The sequence below is a fragment of the Scomber scombrus genome, chromosome 1 (genome assembly GCF_963691925.1).
Source record: "Scomber scombrus chromosome 1, fScoSco1.1, whole genome shotgun sequence".
NCBI lineage: Eukaryota > Metazoa > Chordata > Actinopteri > Scombriformes > Scombridae > Scomber > Scomber scombrus.
Genome location: NC_084970.1, coordinates 27,430,828 through 27,456,479, shown reverse-complemented (window position 1 = coordinate 27,456,479; position 25,652 = coordinate 27,430,828). Strand labels below are relative to the sequence as shown.

The 25,652-nt window shown below is 40.1% G+C and overlaps 4 protein-coding genes across 6 annotated transcripts in view; 2 read left to right on the top strand and 2 right to left on the bottom strand.

Annotated features, from left to right (window-relative positions):
• Positions 1 to 6,006, top strand: part of dmxl2 (Dmx-like 2) — a 39,968-nt gene extending 33,962 nt beyond the window's left edge. For all 3 annotated transcript variants that reach the window (XM_062424623.1, XM_062424614.1, XM_062424632.1), the window contains 10 exons: positions 568 to 654; positions 894 to 1,015; positions 1,119 to 1,257; positions 3,153 to 3,213; positions 3,331 to 3,458; positions 3,540 to 3,617; positions 3,754 to 3,845; positions 3,956 to 4,008; positions 4,113 to 4,330; positions 4,946 to 6,006. In XM_062424623.1, the coding sequence (XP_062280607.1) occupies positions 568 to 654; positions 894 to 1,015; positions 1,119 to 1,257; positions 3,153 to 3,213; positions 3,331 to 3,458; positions 3,540 to 3,617; positions 3,754 to 3,845; positions 3,956 to 4,008; positions 4,113 to 4,330; positions 4,946 to 5,152 (1,185 nt within the window). In that variant the 3' untranslated portion in view covers positions 5,153 to 6,006. The remainder of the gene's footprint in view (positions 1 to 567; positions 655 to 893; positions 1,016 to 1,118; positions 1,258 to 3,152; positions 3,214 to 3,330; positions 3,459 to 3,539; positions 3,618 to 3,753; positions 3,846 to 3,955; positions 4,009 to 4,112; positions 4,331 to 4,945) is intronic.
• lysmd2 (LysM, putative peptidoglycan-binding, domain containing 2) overlaps positions 1 to 25,652 on the bottom strand; it is a 391,867-nt gene that overhangs the window by 313,664 nt on the left and 52,551 nt on the right. The window lies entirely within an intron of this gene.
• Positions 6,128 to 12,114, bottom strand: gldn (gliomedin). The gene is made up of 10 exons (XM_062424644.1): positions 11,402 to 12,114; positions 10,613 to 10,664; positions 10,512 to 10,529; positions 10,270 to 10,368; positions 9,601 to 9,702; positions 9,314 to 9,430; positions 8,478 to 8,561; positions 8,258 to 8,383; positions 8,005 to 8,155; positions 6,128 to 7,923 (listed from the first exon to the last, which is right to left on the bottom strand). Exons 1-10 carry the CDS (start codon positions 11,942 to 11,944, stop codon positions 7,458 to 7,460), a joined length of 1,758 nt encoding a protein of 585 aa, XP_062280628.1. The 5' UTR covers positions 11,945 to 12,114; the 3' UTR covers positions 6,128 to 7,457.
• Positions 15,903 to 19,140, top strand: LOC133985088 (aromatase). The gene is made up of 9 exons (XM_062424655.1): positions 15,903 to 16,143; positions 16,240 to 16,390; positions 16,484 to 16,638; positions 16,746 to 16,940; positions 17,099 to 17,213; positions 17,318 to 17,429; positions 17,714 to 17,876; positions 18,008 to 18,249; positions 18,650 to 19,140. The coding sequence occupies exons 1-9, from the start codon at positions 15,948 to 15,950 to the stop codon at positions 18,911 to 18,913; spliced, it is 1,593 nt and encodes a 530-aa protein (XP_062280639.1). The 5' UTR covers positions 15,903 to 15,947; the 3' UTR covers positions 18,914 to 19,140.

The window sequence follows — 25,652 nt, the reverse complement described above, 5'->3', positions numbered from 1 at the left end:
TAATCTTTCCCTCTCACTGGGACACCACTCACATAACCTCACATCCAATCCCTACCAATAACATGTTTCCTTGGGTTTCTCACTCCTTTCTCCTTTCTCTATCTAGCTGGACTGATTCTGCTGTACCCAAAAGCAAAATATAATCTCCCTTTAAGAAATTTGGCCCATACAATAGACCTACTAACTTGCATGCTCAATGTCAGGGCTGTGTGAGGCTTGCTAATCCTGCAGAGTGTTTTTACTGGGGAATCCAAATCAAGAGTCAACAGTGTCTACATTTACTGGTGTACCTCTACATGTCAAATTCTTCTGTAGCTGCCCTTGTGAATGTGGCTATACCCAATGCTACCTTCACATTGAGTGGGGATATCATTTAATGGCTCAAAGCAACAGCTGGTGCTTTTTTGGAAGTACATTTCTTCCACCCTTCTGCTCTTTGGATGAAATTAACTTTATACTAACTATTTCTGAAAATAGACTTCTGGATATCTTTTTTTTTCTTTCTCAATGGCCCTGAGTTTAATGGTTTCCTCAACCCTGATGTATCTTCTGTTTTGGTTTTTCCAGGTGGAGGCGGATCTGGGCTATCCAGGAGGCAAGGCGAAAATCATTCACAAGGAGTCTGACATAATCATGGCATTTGCAATCAATAAGGTGAGTTGAGTTTTAGAAATACTGGGTATCACTTAATTTCATGAGTCTCTAAGTTCCCAATAATTTACCAGGACATTTCCTGGAGAGAACTGTGTAATTTGATAGTATGCTAAATAGAGTCCTTTCAATCTACCGTTCTTTGAATATTTAGTCGCATATCAGTTTCATTCTTGGAAATTAGAAGAAACTGTCGCCAGAACTAATGTAATCTTCTCCTCCCTCCTTCCCCCCTTTCCCAGGCTAACTCCAATGAGATAGTGCTGGCTTCCACTCATGATGTCCAGGAGGTGGACGTGTCTACTCTGGTGGCTGTCCAGCCCTACACCTGGATAGGGGATGACTTTGATAAGGAGTCTCGCAGGTCAGATCATCTCCAAAATAATTTCAATCCACAGTTCACAAACTTAGCATCTCTGAAATAAACATTCTCAGTGAGGGTTCACGGTTGTGTATTTGTTTCACAGCTCTGACGACATAGACCACCGTTCCTCTCATACCAACATCGCCCAGGCTAGCTCTGTCCCCTTTGCACCACCACAGATGCCGGTCTCTGCATCCATGCCATGGCTCGGTAGCGGGCAGACCAGCATGGGAGCCAGTGTGGTATGAGTTTATGCTCTACAAACACAGATATACACAAACACACAGTCAAACTAGGCAGGAATATTCATGCAGTTGTTAGTAATTGCCAGCAGGGGGAAACTAAGCTCTGTCTTGGCTTGTATAGACTGCATATGACTCTGCAGTCTTTTCATTTCATAACATCAAATAAATAATAGAGGCAGTAAAGCTGCAGGAAAGCATTTAAAAATTAAATTGGCTATTTGTAAAAATAAGTTTGTTTCACATTTAAAAACTAGAAATTCAGAAGTCATTCGTCAAAAGAAATTACCCTTTTTACTGGCTCGAGTTACAGTCACTTGACAACCACAGTCCCGGGATGAAGAGCGGTAGTGAATAAACGTGACTGGAAAGTAGGCCATAATAACGACGTGACTCCAGTTTTAAAATCATGGTGTTTGATGAGATACATTCATCAAACGATTATCAGGCTGCCGAGAAATGTGGTGTCACAGCGGTGTCATGTTCGAAGATGAAAAGCCCTGAACGTCTTTCTGCTTCAAAGAACATGACAGAAGAGTGTGTACGTACTAGCTTAAAAACAGAATGAATTAATGAGTATGACCAAAGGTGCTATTTTATGGTGCAGTCTTTTCATTTCATAACATCAAATAAATAATAGAGGCAGTAAAGCTGCAGGAAAGCATTTAAAAATTAAATTGGCTATTTTAATTTTACTCTCCAGTTTGTGGCCCTTTTGCACATTTGCTGGAGAAGTTTGTATTTTTAATTCTTATCAATGTCAAACAAAAGTGAGCCATGTCGACTAAACAGCTGGCCTGCTGAGTCTATGGAGGCTGATATCGAGAGAGGCTGTGTTTCCATGGCAGTGATGGACGTATATAAACACAGATACCACCAGCTCTCACAGCCGGCTAGCCAAGGTACAGATTTGCGTCACTCTTTCACACAGCCAGGGTTCTCCATGTCCCAGCCGTGTTTATAAATGTTGAGTGTGATACACTGAGCAAGACAGGACATAGGGTTTCATCGGGGTTCAGTGGGGGTTTCATAAGTAAGAAGTGAGTTCAGCCATTTAATACCTGCACCCATAGTCCTCATCTACTGATGTGCAGAATATCAACACTAACCGAACACATTACAAGAGAAGAAAAGCTGAATATCACCTCATAGGTCCTTACTTTTCTTGATTTTAGTTTCATGTTTTGTTTTCGTGTCAAAAAAGTTCTGAGCTGAAGCTATGTCAAACTTTCCTGCAGTTTTTAAAAGTCTATAGTGTTTCATTATTCAGCAATTAAGAGCCACCACACCGAGGCGTCCTCCAATGTGCCTTATAAATTAATTGTTATGTATGTAGTAGGACTGGGGCCACAAATTTAGAGGAATTGATTAATCTTTTTTTTGAAGGAAACTGTGGTGTGCTGAAATATTCAGGTGAAAACACTGTTATTTTTTTGCATGTGAAATTTTGTAGATACAGATGAAATATATATATATATATAACATTTAAAAAAAAGGATTTCATTAGATGCTGAAGCACTTAAAGGGTTTGAAGTGTAAGTGTAAGAACAGGAATTAGTTTCACTTTCAGTAAGTAAAAGTGCTGAATCAGGTGAAGTGTTACTAAAATATAAGAATTAAACCTGGTGAAGAGTAATTAAAATATTCAAATGTTTATGGTCACATCCTGTGGGTTTTTTTGCACCACTGAGCACAGAACAATTATTTTTTACAACAAAACTGGACAAAAATCTAAATAATTTTACCGTCAATTTAACAGCTTTATTTGAAGTTTATCATTAAATTGAAGAGTGGTTTTAAGTTGTTCCACAGAACACAGTTGAAGGTTTTGATTTAATCACTGCAGCTCATCTGGACATCATGCATTACAGTATGTTTTTATTGATGTTTTTCAGATCATGAAGAGGAATCTGAACAATGTGAAGAGAATGACATCCCACCCCATATATCAGTATTGTAAGTGTCTGCATTTAAGCCTGTGCATAGCAGGTCATCAACAATTTACAGTATGGATGAATCTATTTGTCTTTGTCTCTGTTTCTCTTCCTTACTACTTGTGTGTGTGTGCTTCAGACATGACAGGGGCTCAGGACGGCAGTGTGAGGATGTTTGAGTGGAACAGACCTCAGCAGCTTATCTGCTTCAGACAAGCAGGCAACGCTAGAGTCACCCGACTCTATTTCAACTCCCAGGGCAATAAGGTACACACGCACGCACACTGTATCGCATGTGTTATGTCTATTTAATGTGCTTTCACTGATTGCTCTGTTTTCTTCTTGTAGTGTGGAGTAGCTGATGGAGAGGGCTTCCTCAGTCTCTGGCAGGTCAACCAGACATCCTCCAACCCCAAACCCTACCTGGTGAGCTCATCTCACACCTGCCCAGCCTCCTTAAACATTTCCCCAGTGTACACACATCTTTAGACAGAAAACACAATTTTGATGATTAATATTTAATATGTAATTTGTGTTTTCATGTCCCTGTTCTTGTCGACAGAGTTGGCAGTGCCACACTAAGACCTGCGGAGATTTTGCCTTCATCACGTCCTCCAGCCTCATCGCCACAGCCGGACAGTCTAATGATAACAGGTCAGCATCAGCACTGAACTAACTGGAGGAACGCCACTATTTAACAAGCACTGCTCTTTCTCTGTTGATACTTAGCGACTAATACCATCTTCTCTTTACTTTGTCCACAGAAATGTATGCTTGTGGGACACTCTGATTTCACCTAGCAATACTATGGTCCATGGTAGGACATCCAAAACGCTTCTAACAAGATTATTCCAATCTTTCCCCTTTGATGTCAAGTTGTTTTATGATCATTTTCACATTTCCTCCCTCCCACACTTTCAGCGTTCCCCTGCCATGAGAACGGGGCCACTGTGCTGCAGTATGCTCCCAAACAGCAGCTGCTGATCACTGGAGGCAGAAAGGGCTTTGTGTGCGTGTTTGACATCCGCCAGAGACAGCTGCTCCACACTTTCCAGGCCCATGACTCAGCCATAAAGGCCCTCGCACTGGATGCCTTTGAGGACTTCTTCGTCACTGGATCTGCAGAGGGCAACATGAAGGTGACAGACACATGCTCCACACACCCACTCACTCATTTAATGTCCCATTCTAGACAAGGCGGAAACTACGTAATAAAATCTGGCCCCTCATATTTTTAAAAAATCAGTTACCACCATGTTGGAACATCTTTCTGCTGTTTCAGTAAAGACAAAACACAGACAATGAATGAACGTGCTAAATATTTTTGTAGGATAATCGATTGAGAAATAAAAATATTGAAAAGTGAAAAATACAATACATCACATTTTCCTGAAGCTTAAATTGATATTTCCATATCATGTGTGTACAAACAACATGTCGTTTACCATCATAGAAAACTCTGAAAACCAGCAAATCCTCACATTTAAGAAGCTTAAACCAAAAAAGAGGTGTATTTTTTTACTTTTTTTTAAAAAAGTGATACGTTTTGATAATTATCCTTTTAACATCATCTTCAGCTTCACAACACTCAAATGCACTCCTGGTTGCTCAGGTTGGCTCTTGAAAATCACAGTGGCAGGCTTCACATGATAAAAAAACCAATGATGAACTTTAGTCTGGTGGCACTGGTTTTAAAAAGAAAAGACACTAATCACCTGTTCTCTCCCCTCTCTTTCTGCTCTCTCCTCCACCAGGTGTGGAAGTTAGCTGGCCATGGGCTCATGCACTCTTTTAGCACCGAGCACACTAAGCAGTCCATCTTCCGCAACATCGGTGCCGGCGTCATGCAGGTGGAGACGCGGCCCGGTAACCGCATCTTCACTTGCGGAGCAGATGGCACCCTGAAGATGAGGGTCCTCCCTGACCGCTACAATATTCCCAGCTTGGTTGATGTCCTGTAACGTCTTCTTCCATTACTGAGGGTCCAAAGAGGAAAGAGAAAGAAAGAAAAAACACAAAAAGCTTATGTAACACTCGCTAGGCATTAATAGTATAATTGATGGGGGGAAGACTTGGTCAAAAGATCACCACACTTTTGGCATCTTTCAGAGTGTGCAGTGTTCACAGGTTTACTTTTGATGTAAATCATATCCAGAATGACAAACGGAGCTGCAAATTTTATTTTATTTTTTCCCAAAGGCTGAAAGCAAAGTTACAAGCAAAAGGTAACATACTTGATTTTAAAGCTAGATTTATTGTAATTTTTATTGAAGAATCTCTACTCTTAGAGTGTGTCCATAGGGAAGCTATGCATGTCCTGTTCTCGTTACGCGGTGCAATCACAGGTCTATTGATAGTGCTCTGTAAAAGTGCTCAAGCAAAAATTTTAAAAGTGTGTAACTGTCGTCATTTTGTGCCCACAGCTGAAATCTCTTAGCATCTACTGTAACCAACACTGTGGTTTGTTATTAAGTCAGTGGTTTCCAGTGTGAATCGAGTTGTTGGAATCTGCATTTTGTTTCAATGGTTTTGCCCCCCCTGCCTTTTTGCCCGGCTTCTCTCAGCCCTTATGGAAAAGTTGATGGTGCATTGCTCCTATAGTGACAACCCCTTCCTCCCCCCACCCTACTTCACTGGCTGCCCGGTTGCACACTCTGGTCTGTCCTGGCTTGGGCTCGACCCGGCCCGGTTCGGTCCTCAAGTGTGTGTTCACTCTGCTGTGTCTGCCATCTGTACGCCTGCCCACCCACCTGCCCTCAAATGCCTGTTTGTGTGGCAGACTCACTGCTAGAACATTCCTGTTTGGAAGATGATGTGTTTAACTCTTGTGACTGTGATTTCAATGTTTCCATCTGTCTGGTCCAAACATAAAAGCCCACCCACCCAGAGCAGAAACACAAAGGTTCACTTCTGGTTTTGCACAAGATATTCTTGAATTTGTTTTTTTTTTTAATGTATTTTATTTTATTATTTAAATTATTTATATGTATGTGTTTGCTTGGTTTACCATTCCTTTGTAAAACTATTTTAACTTATTGCCTTTTATTTTAGGAATGTAAGGGGTTTTACTGTATCTGACTGGGAGATGTGCAACAGTCTACTGTATGTAAGTGTGTGTGTTACCTCGCTAGTTGTTTTTACTGTTTCATCCATAAGGAATAGATATTTGCACTCAAATTATGGAGACACTAAAAGTTTATTTCAAACAAATGGGTTATTGAAGAAGAAACTGTTATATAAAAATGAATGTCTGGCTTCATTTGGCCTAGTAGTAAAATGTTTGAAATAGTTTTAATATATAAATTATATAAATATATATATATATATATGAAATATCACAACAGCTTGTACAAACATGAAAGCATTTCTTTATTTTTTGGTTTGTATCATACCAGCTGGATTAGTTGTAACTTTTGTTAAGTGTATGTATGGTATTTATTAAAGAGATTTGTGTTTCTCTCCCTCTTTCTGCCCACTATGTATACTGTATGTATCTTAAGTGTGTTACCAATGGTCCTACTGGTGTCTGGTGTGTATGTGTGTGCATGTACTGCAAAAGAAGCCAATATCATGAGTAGACACTAACTACAGCAGGGCACTTGAGCCTGGAGGGGGGTGTGAGAGAACAGGTCATGGTCAGAGTTTTACCTTTGTAAAGTGAATAAATTCTTTTTATTTCATCAGGCGGATTTGGCGCTCCTTTTTTTCTCTTTTTTTCTTTCTGTCAATAGAAATAAGCGACCATGCTGCTCCATCACAAATGCAGGTGGACTGTGTATATGTACAAAATATAAGGTGGATAACGTAATTCTATTAAAATAAAAAAAATTTAAAAAACAACTTGTAAGAAGTACATTCACTAAATCATGCAAAGACACAAAATACTGACTTTTGACACAAAACGGCCTCAAAAGTTGATTTTGTATAAATTATACAATTGTTTGATAGAAAATGCAAAAAAGATCACACTGTTAGTAACTCCAAAATCTCACATGTACATCAGGAATAGGATACAAATACAGCACTGTTTTACTTTTTACACAAATCACAATAATTATAGGCTGATACCATGATTTACAATAACTGGTTATACGTTCAGTTGAAAGTCCTACAGGATGAGAAAGTTGAGACGTTGACGTGTTCATCTGTCTTGGATTTAAAGATTGAAGAGTGAATAGTTGCTAGTCAGCTGGCTGTTTTCATCTGACTATGTAACAGTCATGTCTGCATGTCGTCTCATATTCTGCCAGTACTGCACGCTGGTTCTCACTCGTCAGAGATGAAGTGGACTACGTAAAGCCTGACGTAGCCGTTATCCCACACATACAGGTGTCTGTCCTTTGGGCTGTAGGAGAGCATGGACAACACTCCTACTGGAGACCTCAGGTCAAAGGTTACGTTGACCGGCTTACCCTTCAGCAGGTCAAAAGCAAAGGTGACTCTGGTGTCCTTTGTGTCGGTGACATACAAAACTCCACATGCAATGAAGGCATTGCCAGCTTTGGTGCGGGGGTAGGTGGTATTAATGAAGGAGGTGACAGAGAAGGTCTTCTGGTCCAGCTGGGCCACCATGATGCTCTCATCCACACTGGAGGCAAAGATCAGCCACAGGCCGTTCTCATCCGCTGCAAGTTTGAAGTAGGTCTTGGAGTTGTACAGCAGGTAGGCGAGGCTGTGGTGCAATGCGTTGGCTATAGTGAGAGTGTGAAGCCTCTTGGTGTGAAGATCAAATCTGTGAACAACCAAGCAGTGAGTTGTTACTCAGAGGAAGTGATATCAATGGAAACAATAGCAGAACATTTAAGCTTGCTACCTGCCAATGCTGGAAGTGCCAGCAATGTGATAGTAGAAAGAACCGTTGTGAACAGTGTGGCCGCAGCCGTGGTAGAACTTTCTCACATCCACAACCTCACTGCTGTTGCTCTGGAAAGATGCGATGCTTTTATACTCCTTCAACACACGACCTGGGGAGCAACAAGCAAAATGTTCACTGCTACCTGAATATAGACTTTGATTTGAACACAAATTTAAATCTTCACTAAAATGGATGATCATTATCAACTTACCAGAAAAGTGTTCTGCAACCCATATGTGCTCATCGTTCAGCTGAGCAGTGTCTTTCATCCACATGCCAAATGTGCTTTCCATCTTTGTCACATTCCTGGGGTTGATCAAAGACTTAATCAGGCACTCTGAGGGGAAACAAAATAACAAATCATATAGAGGCTTATTTCCCTATCACCTAACACATTTTGTACATGTGGTCACACTAATCTGAAAACGCACCGTTCTTCTTCACTGGCCTCTCATTTAGGATCCTTTTCTCTTTCAAAGATGAGGTTTCATCATTTGGAATAGCGTGTAACGGCCCTGTTACAAAGAATTTCATCTTCAGTGATTCACAATGTTGAAATGAATAGGTTGATTTTAAGATGATATTGCACACAGAACTGCAGCAAAAACAAACCAATCTCACTACAAGGTCCATGTTTAGCTGTTCTGGAGCTTTCGATCATAGCACACAATCTTCCTCAACAGATGGAGCTTCCCTGGTCAAATATCCACTTAAAAGACCACATCCCAAAAATGAAAATGTCAACATCTGCAACTCCATGACAACTGACCTCCATCTGCTGAGGAGGATTGTGTGACATGATTGAAAGCTCCAGAAGAGAAACTATATAGATCCCCTGGTGAAGCTTTGTTAACAAGGTTAAAAACAAACTTTCAATTAGGGTTGCAACTAACAATAAGTTTCATTATCAATTCATCTTTCAGTCTATAAAACTGTCATCACATTATCTTTGAGCTCAAAGTAATATCATTACATATCCTGGTTTGACTAACAGTCTAAAAACCAAAAACATTACATTTACTATAATGTACAATATGGCCCCTGTTTGTCTTACTGCTTGCCATGATCTGTAAGACCAAGAAAAGCAGCAATTTCTCACATTTGAGAACTTGGAACCATCATATTTATTTTTTATTTTTTAATTATTATTTCAAATATTAAAATAGTTGCCATTTAATTTCCCAAGTAATCAACTAATTGTTGCAGCTCTACTTTCAATCTCAATAGTTGTGTATATGTTTGAGATAGGTCGATTAAGACCTCTCACCCAGGGTCTGAGCAGCCTGTAGGTGGGCTCTGTGGTGCCTTATTCTGTGAGGCCCCTGAGGGCCTGGAGGTCCAGGAGGGCCCATGGGCCCAGGCGGTCCTGGAGGACCAGGAGGACCTGTATAAACAAGTGAGGGCAGCATTTAAAACACTGGATATAAAATGTAGGTTTAATCAGATGATGACTTTTGGAAAGAAACGTTGCAATTCCCATGTCAATATACTTTAGAGCTGGGGATGAAAAATTGCTCGAGATAAACCAAGTCATGAGTGTAGCGATCTACTTGCCCTCAATAATGACATCATTGGACGGTTGGCCCTTCTCTCCAGGGGGACCGGTCTCGCCGCGCTCTCCTTTCTCACCCGGCTCTCCTTTCTCACCTGGCGGCCCTATAGGAGGACATTGTGTAAAATAGCTCCAAGATTGCATTAATAACCTCAGCGCACTCTGGCCTATTGAGAAAAGCATGAATCATTCCCCTTGACTGCCGAGGTGAATCATGCCATGTACTGCGGAGGACAATCAAGTGAAGTGGGAAAACACTGAAAGAGTTTTCCGACTGATTCAACTGAAGCCCAAAACCACAGGCATGAATAATATTAGCAGAGGATGAGAGAGAAACACAGCTGTCTCAGTCTCTCCAGAAATTTATGAATTACAAGTAAAATCCATTGTGAAAAAAATCTGATGTCATTATGATACAAGGCTGTCTCAGGAAACCTGGTGTGTTGTTATGCTCTGAGTTTGTCTTTGTGTGTGTGTGCATGATTTTGATTTTAAGTGACTGTGTGAGCTACTTGGTATTTTGGTATTTTTACCCCCAGGTTATACTCTGCCCTTTGACTGTTACATTGTACCAGTTGTTCTTTACAGAAATGGCCACTATTACCTCAGGCACTAATAAAAAATGGATGATGAGTAAAAACAGAATAGAGCCTCACTCTTGTTAGGCTTACCTTTTTTTCCTCGTTTGCCGTCGGCCCCGGGCAGTCCATTAAGTCCTGGGATGCCATCAGTCCCATTGTGGCCGGGCATACCATCCGTACCAGGCAAACCTACGGTAACAAAAAAAAATAAATCAGCATGGGCCAAATTGAAAACCCATTCAGAAAGGATGTGGGTCACTAAACCACAAAGGAGACATACAGTGTGGCTACACTTTTAGTTTGAATTGAAACTGAATTAATGGTTCACTTACCAGGCGGTCCTGGGGGTCCTGCAACAGAAAGTTTGAGGATGTTAGACAATATAAAGTGATATAATGGATGTGATCACAGAAAGTGTATTTGTAAAACAAACCGGCTATGCAGACTCCCTTGGTGCTGTTGCAAATGTCGATCAGCAATTTGATCTGCAGAGAAAGAAAATATTTCACAGTTGACCCCCTGTTCCCTCTGCATTATGTATGCGTTAGTTTGTAATTAATAATTTGTCTGTGGTGATCTTATTATTCACTAATTTAGAATATTAAATTAAGTATGTGTACCATGTCAACACAATACACAGTCAACTAAAATAACATTGTCCTTTAATCTAGGCTAATATTACAGATGTCATTTCAGGCAGTGGTTCTCAAAGTGGTGTCCGGGGACCGCCAGGGGTCCTTGGGAGGGTTTCAGGGGGCCTCTAGCAAAAGGGGGAAGGATTTATTTTTACTATAATTCCATCCATACGTAACACAATGACAGAATGTATGACTAAGATTGGTCATAGGTTTTATACACTTTCTGTAATAAAACATCTAAAAGCAAAAATCTTACCAGATCGGGGACCCTGGGATAAAAGTTGGGATGTGTGGTCTAATTTGTGTCAGTTTTGGGATCCTTGATGAAAAAGTTTGAGAACCACTGATATAAAGGGCCAGTTAATCAAATTATCACTAACTAATTGCCACAGGATCTCTCAGACCCCCTGATTATTAGAGGATCTGCAGCAGGCAGGTGCCACCAGTTAATCCAACTTTGGTCAGCAACAACAGAGTAAGTAAGATATGACAGACTGCGTGCAGTATTTAAATCTGTTTTCCTGCCCTCCTTCATCCTCCTCTATCTCTCAGTCTACATACTGTCTACCAGCATCTCATCTCACCGGGACCATGGAGTAAGTCATCATCATCATCATGTCGTCCTGCACATGTGTCTTGTGGAAACTCTGCCTGTGCTGATGCTTGTGTTTCACTCCATGGATCTTCTTCTCTGTTTCCTCTCCCACCTCCTGGCTGACCTCCTGCTGATTGAGCTCCAGTCCTTCTCCCTGTAGAGGCTCCCCCATTTCCTGCTCTAGGTCCTTCTCCAGCCCTCCACTCCTCTTGTTCCTGGAGTACTGGTACTGGTACTGCTGCTGCTCCTCCATGCTTGCCTGCATCCCTGCTCCTCCTCTGGGCACCTCCTGGAGGAACTCCACCACTGAGCTCTGTTCCACTTCAGTCAATCTTGCCTCCGTCTGCTCCAGCCGGACTTGCTGCTGATTCTGCTGGACCAGGAGCACCAGAAGGCCCACAGAGTTTACCAGCGCCACAACACACGTCCCATACAGCACTATCCGCTGAGGGAGAGTCATGCTGGGGGTCGGGATCCACATGGTTACCACTTCACCTCCTCGTTTCTGAGGGTCACACACAGACCTCAGCATTCACAGCGTAATGACGTTCCAACACAGCAATGAATATCAAAGTCAAAAAGTCAAACAGGAAACTGAAACCCAAGACGTTGCCACCAAAAATCAAATCAACAAAAGCAAAAACAATCCAATAGATGGAAGTCCTTTGCTGAAATTCAATGTCTGTCAGTATCTGTGCTCCACCCGGGTGGACTATCTGAACGCAGACTGGTAAATACAGTGCTTGTTGTGTTGTTTGCCAAGTGGAGAAGGGGTTTTGTGTGTGTGTGTGTGTGTGTGTGTGTGTGTGTGTGTGTGTGTGTGTGTGTGTGTGTGTGTGTGTGTGTGTGTGTGTGTGTGTGTGTGTGTGTGTGTGTGTGTGTGTGTGTGTGTACATGCAAACCAGTAATGTAGGAGTGGGCATTACACAATCTTCTGGGCTTGTCTGGGAAGAAACCCCCGCCTGTTCAGTCACCTGATTTATATTCAGCACAAACCCATTCTACTGCACCGCCGTGGGCAGACTGACATCACACACATAAACACGCAGACGCGTACGCGCGCACTAACACACGTAAGTATGATGTACGCATGAAAGCACTCACATACATAAGAATGTCATACATATGAAAGCATGTATTGCATTGCACCAGACAAAATAACTGATCATTCATGCTTACGTCTGCGTTTATATGTTATTATCATTATTAACACAATTAAACAAGTCTTGAGTTAAAATGAAATATATTACATCAGTATATATCATCATTATCCACTAGCTAGAGATTTTTCATGGAGTTGGTTCATGCCCTCTCTTTCCGAGCTCCAGTATCATCCCTTCATTTCTCATTTCTCCCCCGGCGCTGCTCCCCGTCACATCCTCGTAGCTTCCATCCACCAACTAACTGCAACCATGACCTATTTCCATTGCTTTGATTTGGAACAGAAAAGTGACATTTCATCAGAAAAATGACAAGTCAGCAGACGAAGAAGAAAAAAAGTGGCTCCAGGCATTTGAAGCATCCTTGACTATTAAGGGAGTTGGTGCTGCCTTTTTTAACCTCAGCGTAGGTTGCTCATTTTCAGTAATTACCAACTGATTTCTTTTATAACAATACAGTGTGTTTCAATGAGACAGCTAATTGGCCTCTATTATGGCATGGAGCAGTGCTGCATGAATGTAGCTCACCTACAGCACTCCTGGAGGCATGTCAAGCCCCATATAACTTGAACACACACACACACACACGCTGGAAGGAAGGAAGTAAGTAAGGAAGAGTGAGAGGGAAACCAGTCATGCAGCATTACTGTTAAACTCAGGGTTCTCCTGAGCTCTGTTGACCTGAGCTGGTGTATGTGGATTCTTGCCTGAAGCTATAGGTCACCGACAGACAGTTATTGGACAGCTTGAAGTGCTTCAGCAGATGTGTACATACATACAGTCTTAAGAGCACTGTGGTCTTTCCTTTGTCGTCTCTCATTCACTGAACTTGAGATTCAGGATAAAAAGCACAAAACTAAATGATTCAGCCAAAATGAGGATACATTTAAGTAAATTAAATTGTGGAAATTTCTCGACATACCCACAAAATCTTCTCCACCTCTGGTTTCTTGTCTTATCTTTTCTGTATTTGGATTTTTTTTTTTCAAAGCAGCAACATTATCTGGTTCGTGTCCTTCTTGCTAATCCAGGCCAAGAACAGATAGAAGACCTGGCAAGTCTTTATTGTAAATCCCATCCTCCCACAGCCTCCCTTTGCTAGAAATATACAGTCTTTTTTTTTTTTTTAGAACTGTTATCAGTTAAATCAAATGCGTAAGGCTTCAAAGCAAGGAATGACAGTTAAAAAATATTTTTTGGCAAGTGAACTTATTTTTTACAACACAATTCATACACATGGTTTCAAAGTTTGTTATGTATGACATTGAAAAAAGAACTCCAGAAATGACACAGAATCAATAAAATGGCACCATAAAGAAAAACAAGGCCAAAATAAAAAGTCATATACACTATATTAACAATTTGAATTAAACACAATGACAAACACATATTGTTGGGGACAGGCTCATACCTTTCATAAAGTGTGTTATGTAATATAATTGTATTATGTAATGGTAAAGTCACACTCCCAAAGGCCCATAACTCCCAGTGTTTTGTGCAAGAGTGTTTTGTCCTTGTTGTTTTAAACTCTACAATGACCCTTTATGTGTGAATGTTGCGATCAATCCTCGAGTTTGTTCAAGCAGTTCAAATATGGTCTAGGCTTACATCCACTCACTGTTGATGCACGTCATGCCCCTCTGTGTTGTCTCTTTTCCTCTTTTACTATATATTTACAATGATTTGCTCTTTTGACCTACAGCTGTCAGTATACATGTGTAATGTTCCCCTTTCTTTAGAAGCAGTGTAGTACAAGTCAAAGGTAAACATGTTAATAAATGCCACTCACATTTAACCACTTTTCAACGGCTTTCTATTAACAATCCCCTACAATTGTGTTGGAGACAAAGATGTGGTTGACCACAACAGCGAGCCTGGAGACAAGGTTACATTAACATCTGTTTTCAGGAGGAACAGGGAAAAGGGGGGGGGGGTGTCTCTGCTTAATCATGCAGAACAATCTAGGTCTCAGCTATCGTCTCACCACACAGTCGGCCATTTGAACAGCGCACATTCTTGAGCTTGAGTGTGGGCGGTGAGTGAATTCATGGCGTCGTTTATACAGATCAGATGGAACAAAGGCAGTTTTCGCTGCAAACAGCATGGCCTTTGTCACTAATGAAATAAAATCAAATAAATAACATGAAGTTAGTGGGTACATAATTCAAAATGTTCATAATACAATGAAAGGGGTTAAAGGGGTGCATGAAAAATATATAAACAAGAAATAAGTGGAGTAATGAGACCATTAAAAGTGCATTAAGAAATACATTTTTAAATGTGTGTTTTAAACACATGGTCATATTGGGACAACAATGTTGTGTTGACAAATGACAGGATTCTTTTTCTTTTTTTTTAAAGGTCAAAATCATTTTTGAAAAGACCAAAACGTTTCTGTAATATTTTATAATTTTGATTGTTTACACAATGATCTAAAGAACTGCTTTCTTTCACTTCTTTTTTTTAAATTATGGTGGAGAAAACAGTTGATTGATTCATATTGATTCAAGTATTTATTCTTTTTTTCTTGGACTGGAAAAAAAAGACTGAATGTAATGGCCTTCAGTTGCAAAAATAAAGGCTTGTTATTTGCATTTAAAAAAAAAAAAAAAAACTATATATAAACTGTACTCACTAAATTCTCTGAAAAAAGTGGGAGGGGCACCTCGTTGTCCTTGTGAGTGGACAGACACAAGAGCTACTACTGAACTTGCGCTTTGATCATCTGGTAAAAGTTAGCGCATGAGATTTTGTTATTAAAAACTCGAATGTAAAGGTTAAAGTCTCACTGCTCTGTTTCTCCATCTGCTGGTGGGCTAATGGAGGAGTGTGGGACTAAATACAAATACTGTAATGCTTAAGAATCTCTTCAAATAATCAAAAGCAAAGGAACCTTTGAGAGACTGTAATGAAACCAACAGTATGTTATTTTTATTATAGAGACTGAAAAACTTACTATATAGGAAATATTTTACAGTAATTCATTCTTAACTGTCTCTTGTCATCCTTAAAAAAATTAGAAATGAAAGAAGACTAAATAAATTCTGGATGTTTAATAAAACACAGTTCCACTCAGTTTTTCAACCAGATTCTTTTGATGTTCAAAGGAAAAGCAAAATTTGCCTCCCATCACCCAAATGTCAAATACAGCCCTGAATACTCAAGGTCCCTGGCACAAATCCAACCTCCAAGGTTACAAGTGTATTGTTTACCTTTTTCCTCCCATGTTGTGGCTTTTGCACCACCCTGACCTGGCACATAACCAGCTTAGACAGCCTATAAAAAGGAATTCCCGCTTGTTGAGGCAGCTTTCATCACTTGGGCCAGACATTGGGTTAGTTCAGGTGTGTGCAGGTTGTTTCAAACTGCCTTCTTATGGATCTGATCCCTGCATGTGAACGGGCCATGAGTCCTGTTGGTTTGGATGCCATAGTGTCAGACCTGGTCTCTGTATCTCAAAATGCCACTGTAGTGGGATCACCGGGCATTTCTGCAGCAACTCGAACACTGCTACTGCTTGTCTGTCTGCTGCTGGTTGCCTGGAGCCACACAGACAAGAAAACTATACCAGGTAAGTCATATCACACAGCAAATTGAGTATCTTCAGTGGTCATATATGGAGTATGAAACGCAAAACTTGAATACATTTTTTGTCTTTTACCAACAGGTCCTTCTTTCTGTCTGGGTGTAGGGCCCCTTCTGTCATATTTGAGGTTTATTTGGACTGGTCTCGGCACAGCCAGCAACTACTACAATGAAAAATATGGTGACATAGTCAGAGTCTGGATCAGAGGAGAGGAGACTCTCATAATCAGCAGGTTTGTAGTCTCTGATAATCCTGATTATTTAGATTGACTAAAAAATCAACAAATGTGTAAAATGATAAGCTGTAATGTTTTGTTTATAATTAGGTCATCAGCGGTGCACCATGTACTGAAGCGTGGACATTACACTTCACGTTTTGGGAGCAAGCTGGGTCTCAGCTGCATGGGCATGAATGAGAGAGGCATCATATTTAACAACAATGTGACTCTGTGGAAAAAGATACGCACCTATTTCACCAAAGGTAACACTTTAACACATCCAGCCTTGCAGATTACTGATGTATCCGGTTAATGATTTCAGACACAAATAATTGAACTAAACTTGACCAGGAGAAACTTTCTGTGTCAGCCCTCTCAGGTCCAGGGTTGCAGCAGACAGTGGATGTTTGCGTCTCCTCCACACAGACACACCTGGATGGCCTGAGGGGAGTTCACACAGAGACAACAGCAAGTGACAGCTTGGGTCATGTGGATGTTCTCAATCTGCTGCGCGGCACCGTGGTTGACATCTCCAACAGACTATTCCTGGGTGTACCTGTCAATGGTGAGTAGACATGTGTTATAATACAATTAGTGAATTGAGTTTTTTTTTTAAAAATCTGTTTATCTAGAGCAGACACATAGGAGCTCAAATACTCACTTTCAAATTAATTAATGAATGAATTCATCAATTTGTTACATTTGTGTTCATTCTGTGTGCAGAGAAGGAGCTGCTGCTGAAGATTCAAAAGTATTTCGACACATGGCAGACTGTGCTGATCAAACCAGACATCTACTTCAAGTTTGACTGGATTCACCAGAGGCACAAGACAGCAGCGTGAGTCACTTTATTGTTATGATATTTATAATATCATGCTTCATCATATATAATCCCACTTTCAGGTTTCCAGTTTTTATTGAGTGTTGTTATTTATTTTACAGTCAGGAGCTGCAAGATGCCATAGAGAGCCTTGTAGAACAGAAGAGGACAGAAATGGAGCAGGCAGATAAACTGGATGATATCAACTTCACTGCAGAACTCATATTTGCACAGGTCAGTCTGACAATTGAATCTCACTTTTTTCTTCATTTCATTTTGAAAGAAAAGTTTTCCTTTTCTCTTCTTCACCCTGCAATTTATCTCCCTCCTCCACTCCATACGCTAAAACTCTTATGATGGTGGAATTCTCCACTTTTTTTCTGCCAAGTAAAGCCAGTCACCATATTTACTTTGGTGTGTGTGTGTGTGTTTGTGTGTGTGTGTGTGTGTGTGTGTGTGTGTGTGTGTGTGTGTGTGTGTGTGTGTGTGTGTGTGTGTGTGTGTGTGTGTGTTTTCAGAACCACGGCGAATTGTCTGCTGAAAATGTGAGGCAGTGTGTGTTGGAGATGGTGATCGCAGCACCAGACACTATGTCCATCACTCTCTTCTACATGCTGCTGCTCCTCAAACAGAATCCAGATGTGGAGCTGCAGTTACTGCAGGAGATTGACACTGTTATAGGTAAGGACTTGAAACCTGAGAACCAAGACTTAAAGGCACACACACTGAGGAAATATAAACAACATACGCTATAATGATTATGTAAGAAAAATGAAAGTAAAGACCCTTCTTTTGTGATGGTCTTGCTGTAGGTGACAGACAGCTTCAGAACAGGGACCTCCAAAAGTTGCAGGTGCTGGAGTGCTTCATCGACGAATGCTTGCGCTTCCACCCTGTGGTGGACTTCACCATGCGCTGTGCCCTGTCTGATGATGTAATTGATGGCTACAGGGTCCCGAAGGGCACAAATATCATTCTGAACACCGGCCGCATGCACCGGACAGAGTTCTTCAGCAAACCCAACGAATTCAGTCTGGAAAACTTTAAAAAAAATGTATGTGGGCAAAGTTGTTTTGTTTTTTTATCTGCATCTCTGAGGCTCAAAAGCTAAAAATAAAAAAAAAATCTAAAAACTAAACTAAAAAAAGGGAATAAAAAAATTCTAAAGTCCATAAAAACGTGTTTTGTTAAAGAATTTCTTACAATGAGTAGGGTCCTACATGAACCCAGTCTGTATATTTCACATTTCTGCATTTCTGTTTGTGTCCTTGCTTTTCTGTCAGGTTTGAAATGGTCAGGGTTCAGTTTAAACTTTTGTGCACAAAGCAGGATTGATCAAACCACACTCATGAAGCAGATTAACAGTTTTTGACTGTTTTTTCTTTATTTTACTTTATCATGGATTGTCAGGGGCTTCAACTGATCTCTTTTTCCCATCCCCCGTTGTCCTTCAGGCTCCTCGCCGTTACTTCCAGCCATTCGGTTCAGGCCCTCGCGACTGTGTTGGCAAACACATCGCCATGGTGATGATGAAATCCATCCTGGTGACGTTGCTCTCACAGTACTCTGTATGCCCGCATAAGGGCTTGACTCTGGATTGCCTCCGACTGACCAACAACCTGTCCCAGCAGCCTGTGGAGCACGAGCATGATGCCCAACGTCTCAGCATGAGATTCTTACCTAGAAAGAGGCCGCAAGCAAACACTCAGACACTCTGACTCTTTTTTTTCCTTTTCTTTATGTGTGACCAAAATGTATACAGAATATATACATACAAGTAAGTGCATATATGATCTCCATAACTTTATATTATCACATGACTGTACAAAGCTATACATTTTATATTAAAGTATATATATCAAAATTGCATTTCTGTTTAATATTTGTGCATGATGTGAAATGTAAGTTACATTTTGACATTTTAATAAAAATTTTAAAAACTCTTGCCTCTTTTGGTAGTATTATATTAAATGGGTCCCAATATGTTTTTATTTATTTATTTATTTATTTATTACTACCTCCTTTCTCTTTTTAAATGTATTCCTGTTTACACTGTTCTTTAAGTCATCTGATTTATTTGTCTGGCAAAGCTGCATTTTGTGTAGAAGTTGCTTCTTAGTATGATTATTGCAACAATTATTATTAATGCACAATGTCACTCTCATGTGTTTGCAAATAGTAGTCAGGAGAGGGCACTACAACACATATCACATGTCATGTGGTCTTTATCCTCTGCACAGACTAAATTAAGCAACCAATCTGCTCATAATGTTCTATTACAGTCGCCTCTGGGCAAACAATACATTTCACACACAGATGCTTCAATTTGTTTTGCCCCTCTCCAAACACCAGAACCACTCAAAGCATTAAGCTGAAAGACCACAGTAGCTCTACTCTCTCTATTCTATATTTGAACATTTGCACATTTGATAGAGGAGAGAAACAGATAGAGGTAGTGAATGAGAACTAAGAGCAAACATACATGTAAATAAGGTTTTCAGCAGCGTAGTGCAGCTCCTCCAGACATGTCAACCATCAGCTGTCCATCATTGATGATGCAAGGCTGTGAAACATCTAAAATAAAGGAGTCTCAATCTCAACTCCGCTTGACACACAATCATGTGGGAGCTGGTTGTGCTGATTACAGGAGAGAGGAGAGTTTGTCAGGAAAAAGAAAACACAAGTGCTAAGTAGGTTAATCAATAGCTGAATCAGATATTGGTGGGTTAATCAATGTCTGCATTAGACCACTCCACTACATCCGCAGCTGTGTGTGAACTGTGGCAGTGTGTGTGTGGACTGTTTTAACTCATATTGAGATTGAGGCTTTGGCACATTAAAATTTCTTTCTAAAATTGTTCCTTTTTAGTGGTTTTTGAGTTCACAAAGTGTTAATTGTGTGTATATTTCCTCTCATGTGTGCATAGCAGGCTGTTTCATGCAGGTGTCCTGGGATATACCGAATGAATCACTGTATTCTCACTAAACCTTATCTCACTCCTATCCTCCATCTGGATGGAAATCATCTCACGTACACTGCTGTAGCACTGACTACACTTTGTTAGATCTATTGTGCAAATTTACCAGACAAAAACAGTAATCTCACAATAATTTCTGTAAAGCTTGATGTCACTAATTACAGTTGAGATGCAATTCAGTCGTTCAAACGGGTGTAAACAGATATCAAACTGAATACTCAATGAATCTGCTGATGTGGACTTCCACTTATATGTCACCTGCTGCTTTAGGCAACACTGTGTCAGTCTATTCGTGCTAATATATTTCAATTAATAATCACCCACTCTGAAGTGGATGAATTAAGTCCGAATAGCCAATGATGAAGCTAAACATGTGGTTTAAGAGAAGTGATAATAAAAGGTGTAATTCAATACAAGAGCAATTTATTATCTGTATCAGTTTTAAAGTTGGCTGCCACTTCAAAAAACAACAACGTCATATTTGTTAGCACTTACCAGCTTCAGGGTGAAAGGATGTCCTAATTATCACTTCCTCACATAAAGGACCAATACTGTCATGTCCTATCACCTATCAACTGCCTCAGAGACATGTCTGAGTGGATAAACAACTCTCCACTTATTCTAATTCTCAGCTCCAAGCTTGTTCTTTTGTAACAAGTCTACAGCCATGATCTGTGAGGCTGCACTTAGGCAGTGCTTTGAGCTGAACGCTAAAGCCAGCATACTTACATACTCACGATGATGTTTAGCAGGTACAACATTTACCATATTAACCATCTAATATTTGTTGCAGCTGAGAATGTTGGGAATGACAGCATGTAGTTTTGCAGTATTTGGTCATAAAACAAAATATTAGACAAATTATAGCTTTGACTTGATGATGATGCTAAATTAATTCTGAAGATCAGAAAAATTATTAGGACAACAACAAATCAGTGCTTTCTAACACTGAAAATGTTACTGCATGTCTTAAAGTACTTTTACCTGAAAAGCATCAACAGTTTAAAATAAAGTGAAGCGGTGTGGTGGAGAAGAGAAAATGCGGGAGGCTTCAGTATATAGAGTACACACTGAGCTTATGTGATTCCTCTGGCTCCAAACTGTGGGATATCAGGCATCTGCTAAATAGATCTGCGGTAACTTTCAATTCGAGTCTACTACTTGGGATTGTGGTGTGTGTGTCTCAGTTTAGGAAATATTTCCAAAAGAGAATTGAATAATACCTGTGGTTTCAAACTGTGTCAGCCATTTCTGCTTATTTTGGCAGAAAGCTTGCCCGTGTGTCTTTCATTGCAGTTTTATCAGCAAGAATTTTTACACTTTTAAATATTTTAAGGCATTGCACAAATCTACAACACAAAACTGCGTTGTAATTGGAGCAGGGAAGACTTGTCAGATGCTGTACTTTACAGTTTAAAGGTATTATAACAGCTTGCCTTGCAGTATCTGATGTACTTCTTTGAAATATTCACTGTGCTTTTCCTTTTAAGTAAATCCACGGTTCATCATTTGTGGTTTTTTTGTTGGTCACATCATATATATTTTCCGTCGCGTTCCATTTATTTCCAGTGCTGCATGACAGATTTATCGAGGCAAGATGCCAGACAGCTTCTAATATAACTCCGACGTAAGAGCCTTGCAGCAAAAAGTTTAGACTCCCATATCTAATGCTCTGATTGACAATCTGATGGACTTCATGATGTTGACTTCACACAGACACATGCATAAACACACATAATGTGCTAAAATTCTCAAATGCCGATGGCCATATTGTCTCTGTTTCAGTCCCCTGCTGGATTAATGCTTCATTAAAGGAGAGCCTTGGTTACCATGGAAACATCTACCAGAAAGGGTAAACTGGAAATGTACTCTACATTGTCAGTGCAAATTGTACCACCTACAGTTTGCAATGACACTGTTTTCCATGCTGTGAGACATTTGCCTGTTTGAGTGGTTGTTGGCTTCACAGGCAGCGTGTGCTCATATGAACTGTGTGTTTCAGTGCTTTTGATTACCAGAATTTAAAAAAAAGAAAGAAAGGAAAAGCCTGACTCTTCTTGAAACAGGAGTGTATCTCTCTCGCCAGGCTGGCCTGTCTGAAGAACCCCAAACTTGGAGGCTCTGCGCCAGTAAAGGCACTGGATCAAAGGCAAACTCTCACTTCGTGGCCTTTTCATATGGCCTGCTTTTCAAAGTCAGTTCATTTGTTTCTCATTGAACATCAGAGGGTAGTGGTAGCACTCATCATTACAGGAAGCTCTTCTTCTTCTTCTTCTTCTCTAAGTCCACTTCTTTCAAAGTAAGTCAGCCAGGAGATTTCGGTTTGAGGCTGCAAAGTTGCTGTAGCAGCTAGTCTGAACATCAGTGCAGTTGGTTCTCTTCTTTTTCCGTCCATCCATTTGTCTGTTAGCACCAGCTTGGAGGCCAGACTGAGTAGGTAATGGAATTAAAATGCATTTCCATTAACAAAAAAATCCAGCCTGTTGAATATTTGGTCATTTGGAGTATTACTGACTAACTAAATACTTTTTTTTCTCAAGTACTGCACTTAGCTGCACTACTATATATTTTTATATTACCAAATGCTTAATATACTTCAGAATTATCACCCAGCTGTGCAGTTTCCCTCAACTCTACAACATGCATCTTTCAGCTCCTTCTTACTTTACTTTACATTACTTTTTTGGTTCAATCCCATCATTCTCATTGGCTTTTGGCAGCAGAAGGCACCTATGTTCTACAAGAAACCTCTGATAAACTCTACAGAACCTGTCCTGCACAGCTAAGAGACAACACGAGCTAACAGAAGGACACTTAAAGGTCCAGTCTGTAGAATCTAGCAGCGAAGATTCAGATTTCAAACAACTGAATACCTACGGTGGCTGCAAAACTAACAAAAAAATTGCAAAAGGCCTTTACTAGAGCCTGTGTTTGGTTTGTCCCTTCTGGCCTACTGTAGAAACATACAGGCAGGCTACATGGAAGAGGACCCGCTCCCTATGTAGATATAAAGGGCTCATTCTAAGGTAACAAAAACACAATGATTCTTAGTATTATTGGATTATACACTAATTTAAACATACCTATGACTATTATAGTCTATTTCTGCCATTATAGTCCATTCTGTAAATTCTACACACTGAGTTACATTCATCAGTCGAGGAAATAAATGTTGTTGCTCTGTGTCTGCTCAATGTGTAAATAAGCAACTGTTTCCTCACCAGTTTGCCAAGCCCCACCTCAACGCAAAAAGGTGTTTTCCCTTTTTGTTTTTTCAGGCGGATGTTTAAGCTTTGTTGTGTAGGATGATGTGTATGCAAAGTTTGTTTTTCTTTACATCTACTGAAGAGGAAGTTTTTCTGCATTCACCTTAAATCTGAGTTGAAACCGTGGACCTACGAGTACAATATGTGACATCATAACTAGTTTGGAGCCAAATATGGTCCAGTAACTTACGACACACAAGTGTGATGTGGAAAATTGCAGCCCCCAGTGCACTTATTCTGAGAATGGACTCTTTTGTCGCGCAGTTAAACTTGGAAATAAAACAAATTGTCTATTCATAGGTTGTGGATTTTTCAATGTGTAGTCATTTGTATTTTTCAGAGTTTTTAAAAAGGTGCTTGAACTTTTTTTAGGAGAATGGTTTTATGTGTCAAAACAGGTCATAAGGGTGATATTAGAGTATGTCAGTGGGTTTATGGCTTGTTGTTCTACCCACAAATGGGGAAAAACTCAGCTAATGCAGGTTAAGTAAAATTTGTTATTGTCCTTTTTACCAGTATTTTCATTTTATACAACGTACACTGTATGCTTCTACATCACTCAACTTAAAGGTTTACATTAATTTGGCAACTATATAAAACATGGTATAGATTAAAATGTATACATAAAATATTGCTTCAATATTCTCCCACAATCCAAATATATGCAGGTTGGGTTTACCGGTGACTTTACATTACCCATAGGTGTAAGTTTGAATGGTTTTCTGTCTATATATGTTAGCCTTGTGACAGACTGGTGATCTATTAGGGTGTACCCCACCTCTCACCCGGTGTGAGCTGGGATAGGCTCCTGCCCCACTGCCCTCCCACAAAGAATAAGAGGATATAGCTAATGAATGGATGGATTAAACTACCCAACAGTATGAAATATACTTAATATTAGCTCTTCCCACATCTAGCTACAACATTAAAATGTTACTTTTCATATGATATAATGTATATTATAAAAATGAAAGGGACAATTCTGCATAATGACCATATCAGTTACATTTTGCAGAATATACGTCTTACTTCAGTAAAAATTTGAGTGCAGGACTTTCAATTGTTCGGGAGTATTTTTATATTGTGGTATTGGATACGAATACTTTCACCACTGTTCATTACCTCCTATTAGTGTATTGTGTGGTGTTTATCCTATCCTGCAGAGACACAGTAAATGTGTCAGTAGTTTTAACTCAGCAGTTACATAAGAAAAGAATGGTCCCACTGTTACTGAGGGCACATTTATGAAGATGCAGATGATAAAGATTATATCAGAAACTGAAATAATGAAGCTTAGCCAAAACTCTTGAGCTCACATGCAATGGCCAGAGGGACTGTATTGTGCTCAAAAATATATTCTGTTTAAATTTAATATCTGGCCTCTGTAACTTTTTATGAAAAAGGAGCATTCTTCCAAGCAAACCTGGATGTACTCATATTCATGCTTATATAGTCTGCACACACTATCTCACAACAGGTCGAAGTACACATCTTTATTGCTAGGATCAAAGGAGCTCAGCTTGCTGTGATTACTGGCGTATCTTTTTTTTTTATCATCGCAATATTACAGAGGAGAAATAGCACACAAGTATGTACACACACGCACACACAAATGCATTGAGTGTTGAAGATAAGTGTGCCTTGGGCAGTGGGCAGGCAGGCTAATGCCATCTGGTGCCCAGTGTTCATGCTGAGCAACAGTCAGCTCCACACCTGGGAGACAGTATCGCCTGCAACTGTTGTCGGACCACCAACTGCACGCCCACCTGCCCCCATGCTCCTGAATCTGTTCTTTATGTTGCTCTCACAGGCCCACAGACATAAAGTAACAGACCCTTTTTCGCAGCAGACATTTTGACTTGTCATGGTAGGAAACGCACAGCTGTAAATAATAAAAACTAATGATGGCTCCATTCCATTAGTTGTCCCAGTAAGCCATGTCTTTGAGTGCGTGGGCACAATACCAGAGCGCTGGAACTGGCTCACTTAAATGCAATCCAGCCATCGTTAATGTTATTATTTACACCAAGTCAAAATATCTGCTGTGGGTCTTTTATTTTATATAGTTAACCAGTCTGTCTTGTTCATTGTTTACTTTATTATTATTATTATTGAGTTAATTATTCCCTTCACATTTACCAGAACATCTATGACACTACACACCTCAGACACTTAAGGTAACTTCTTGTCTTCAGCTGTGGGTTACTTGTAAA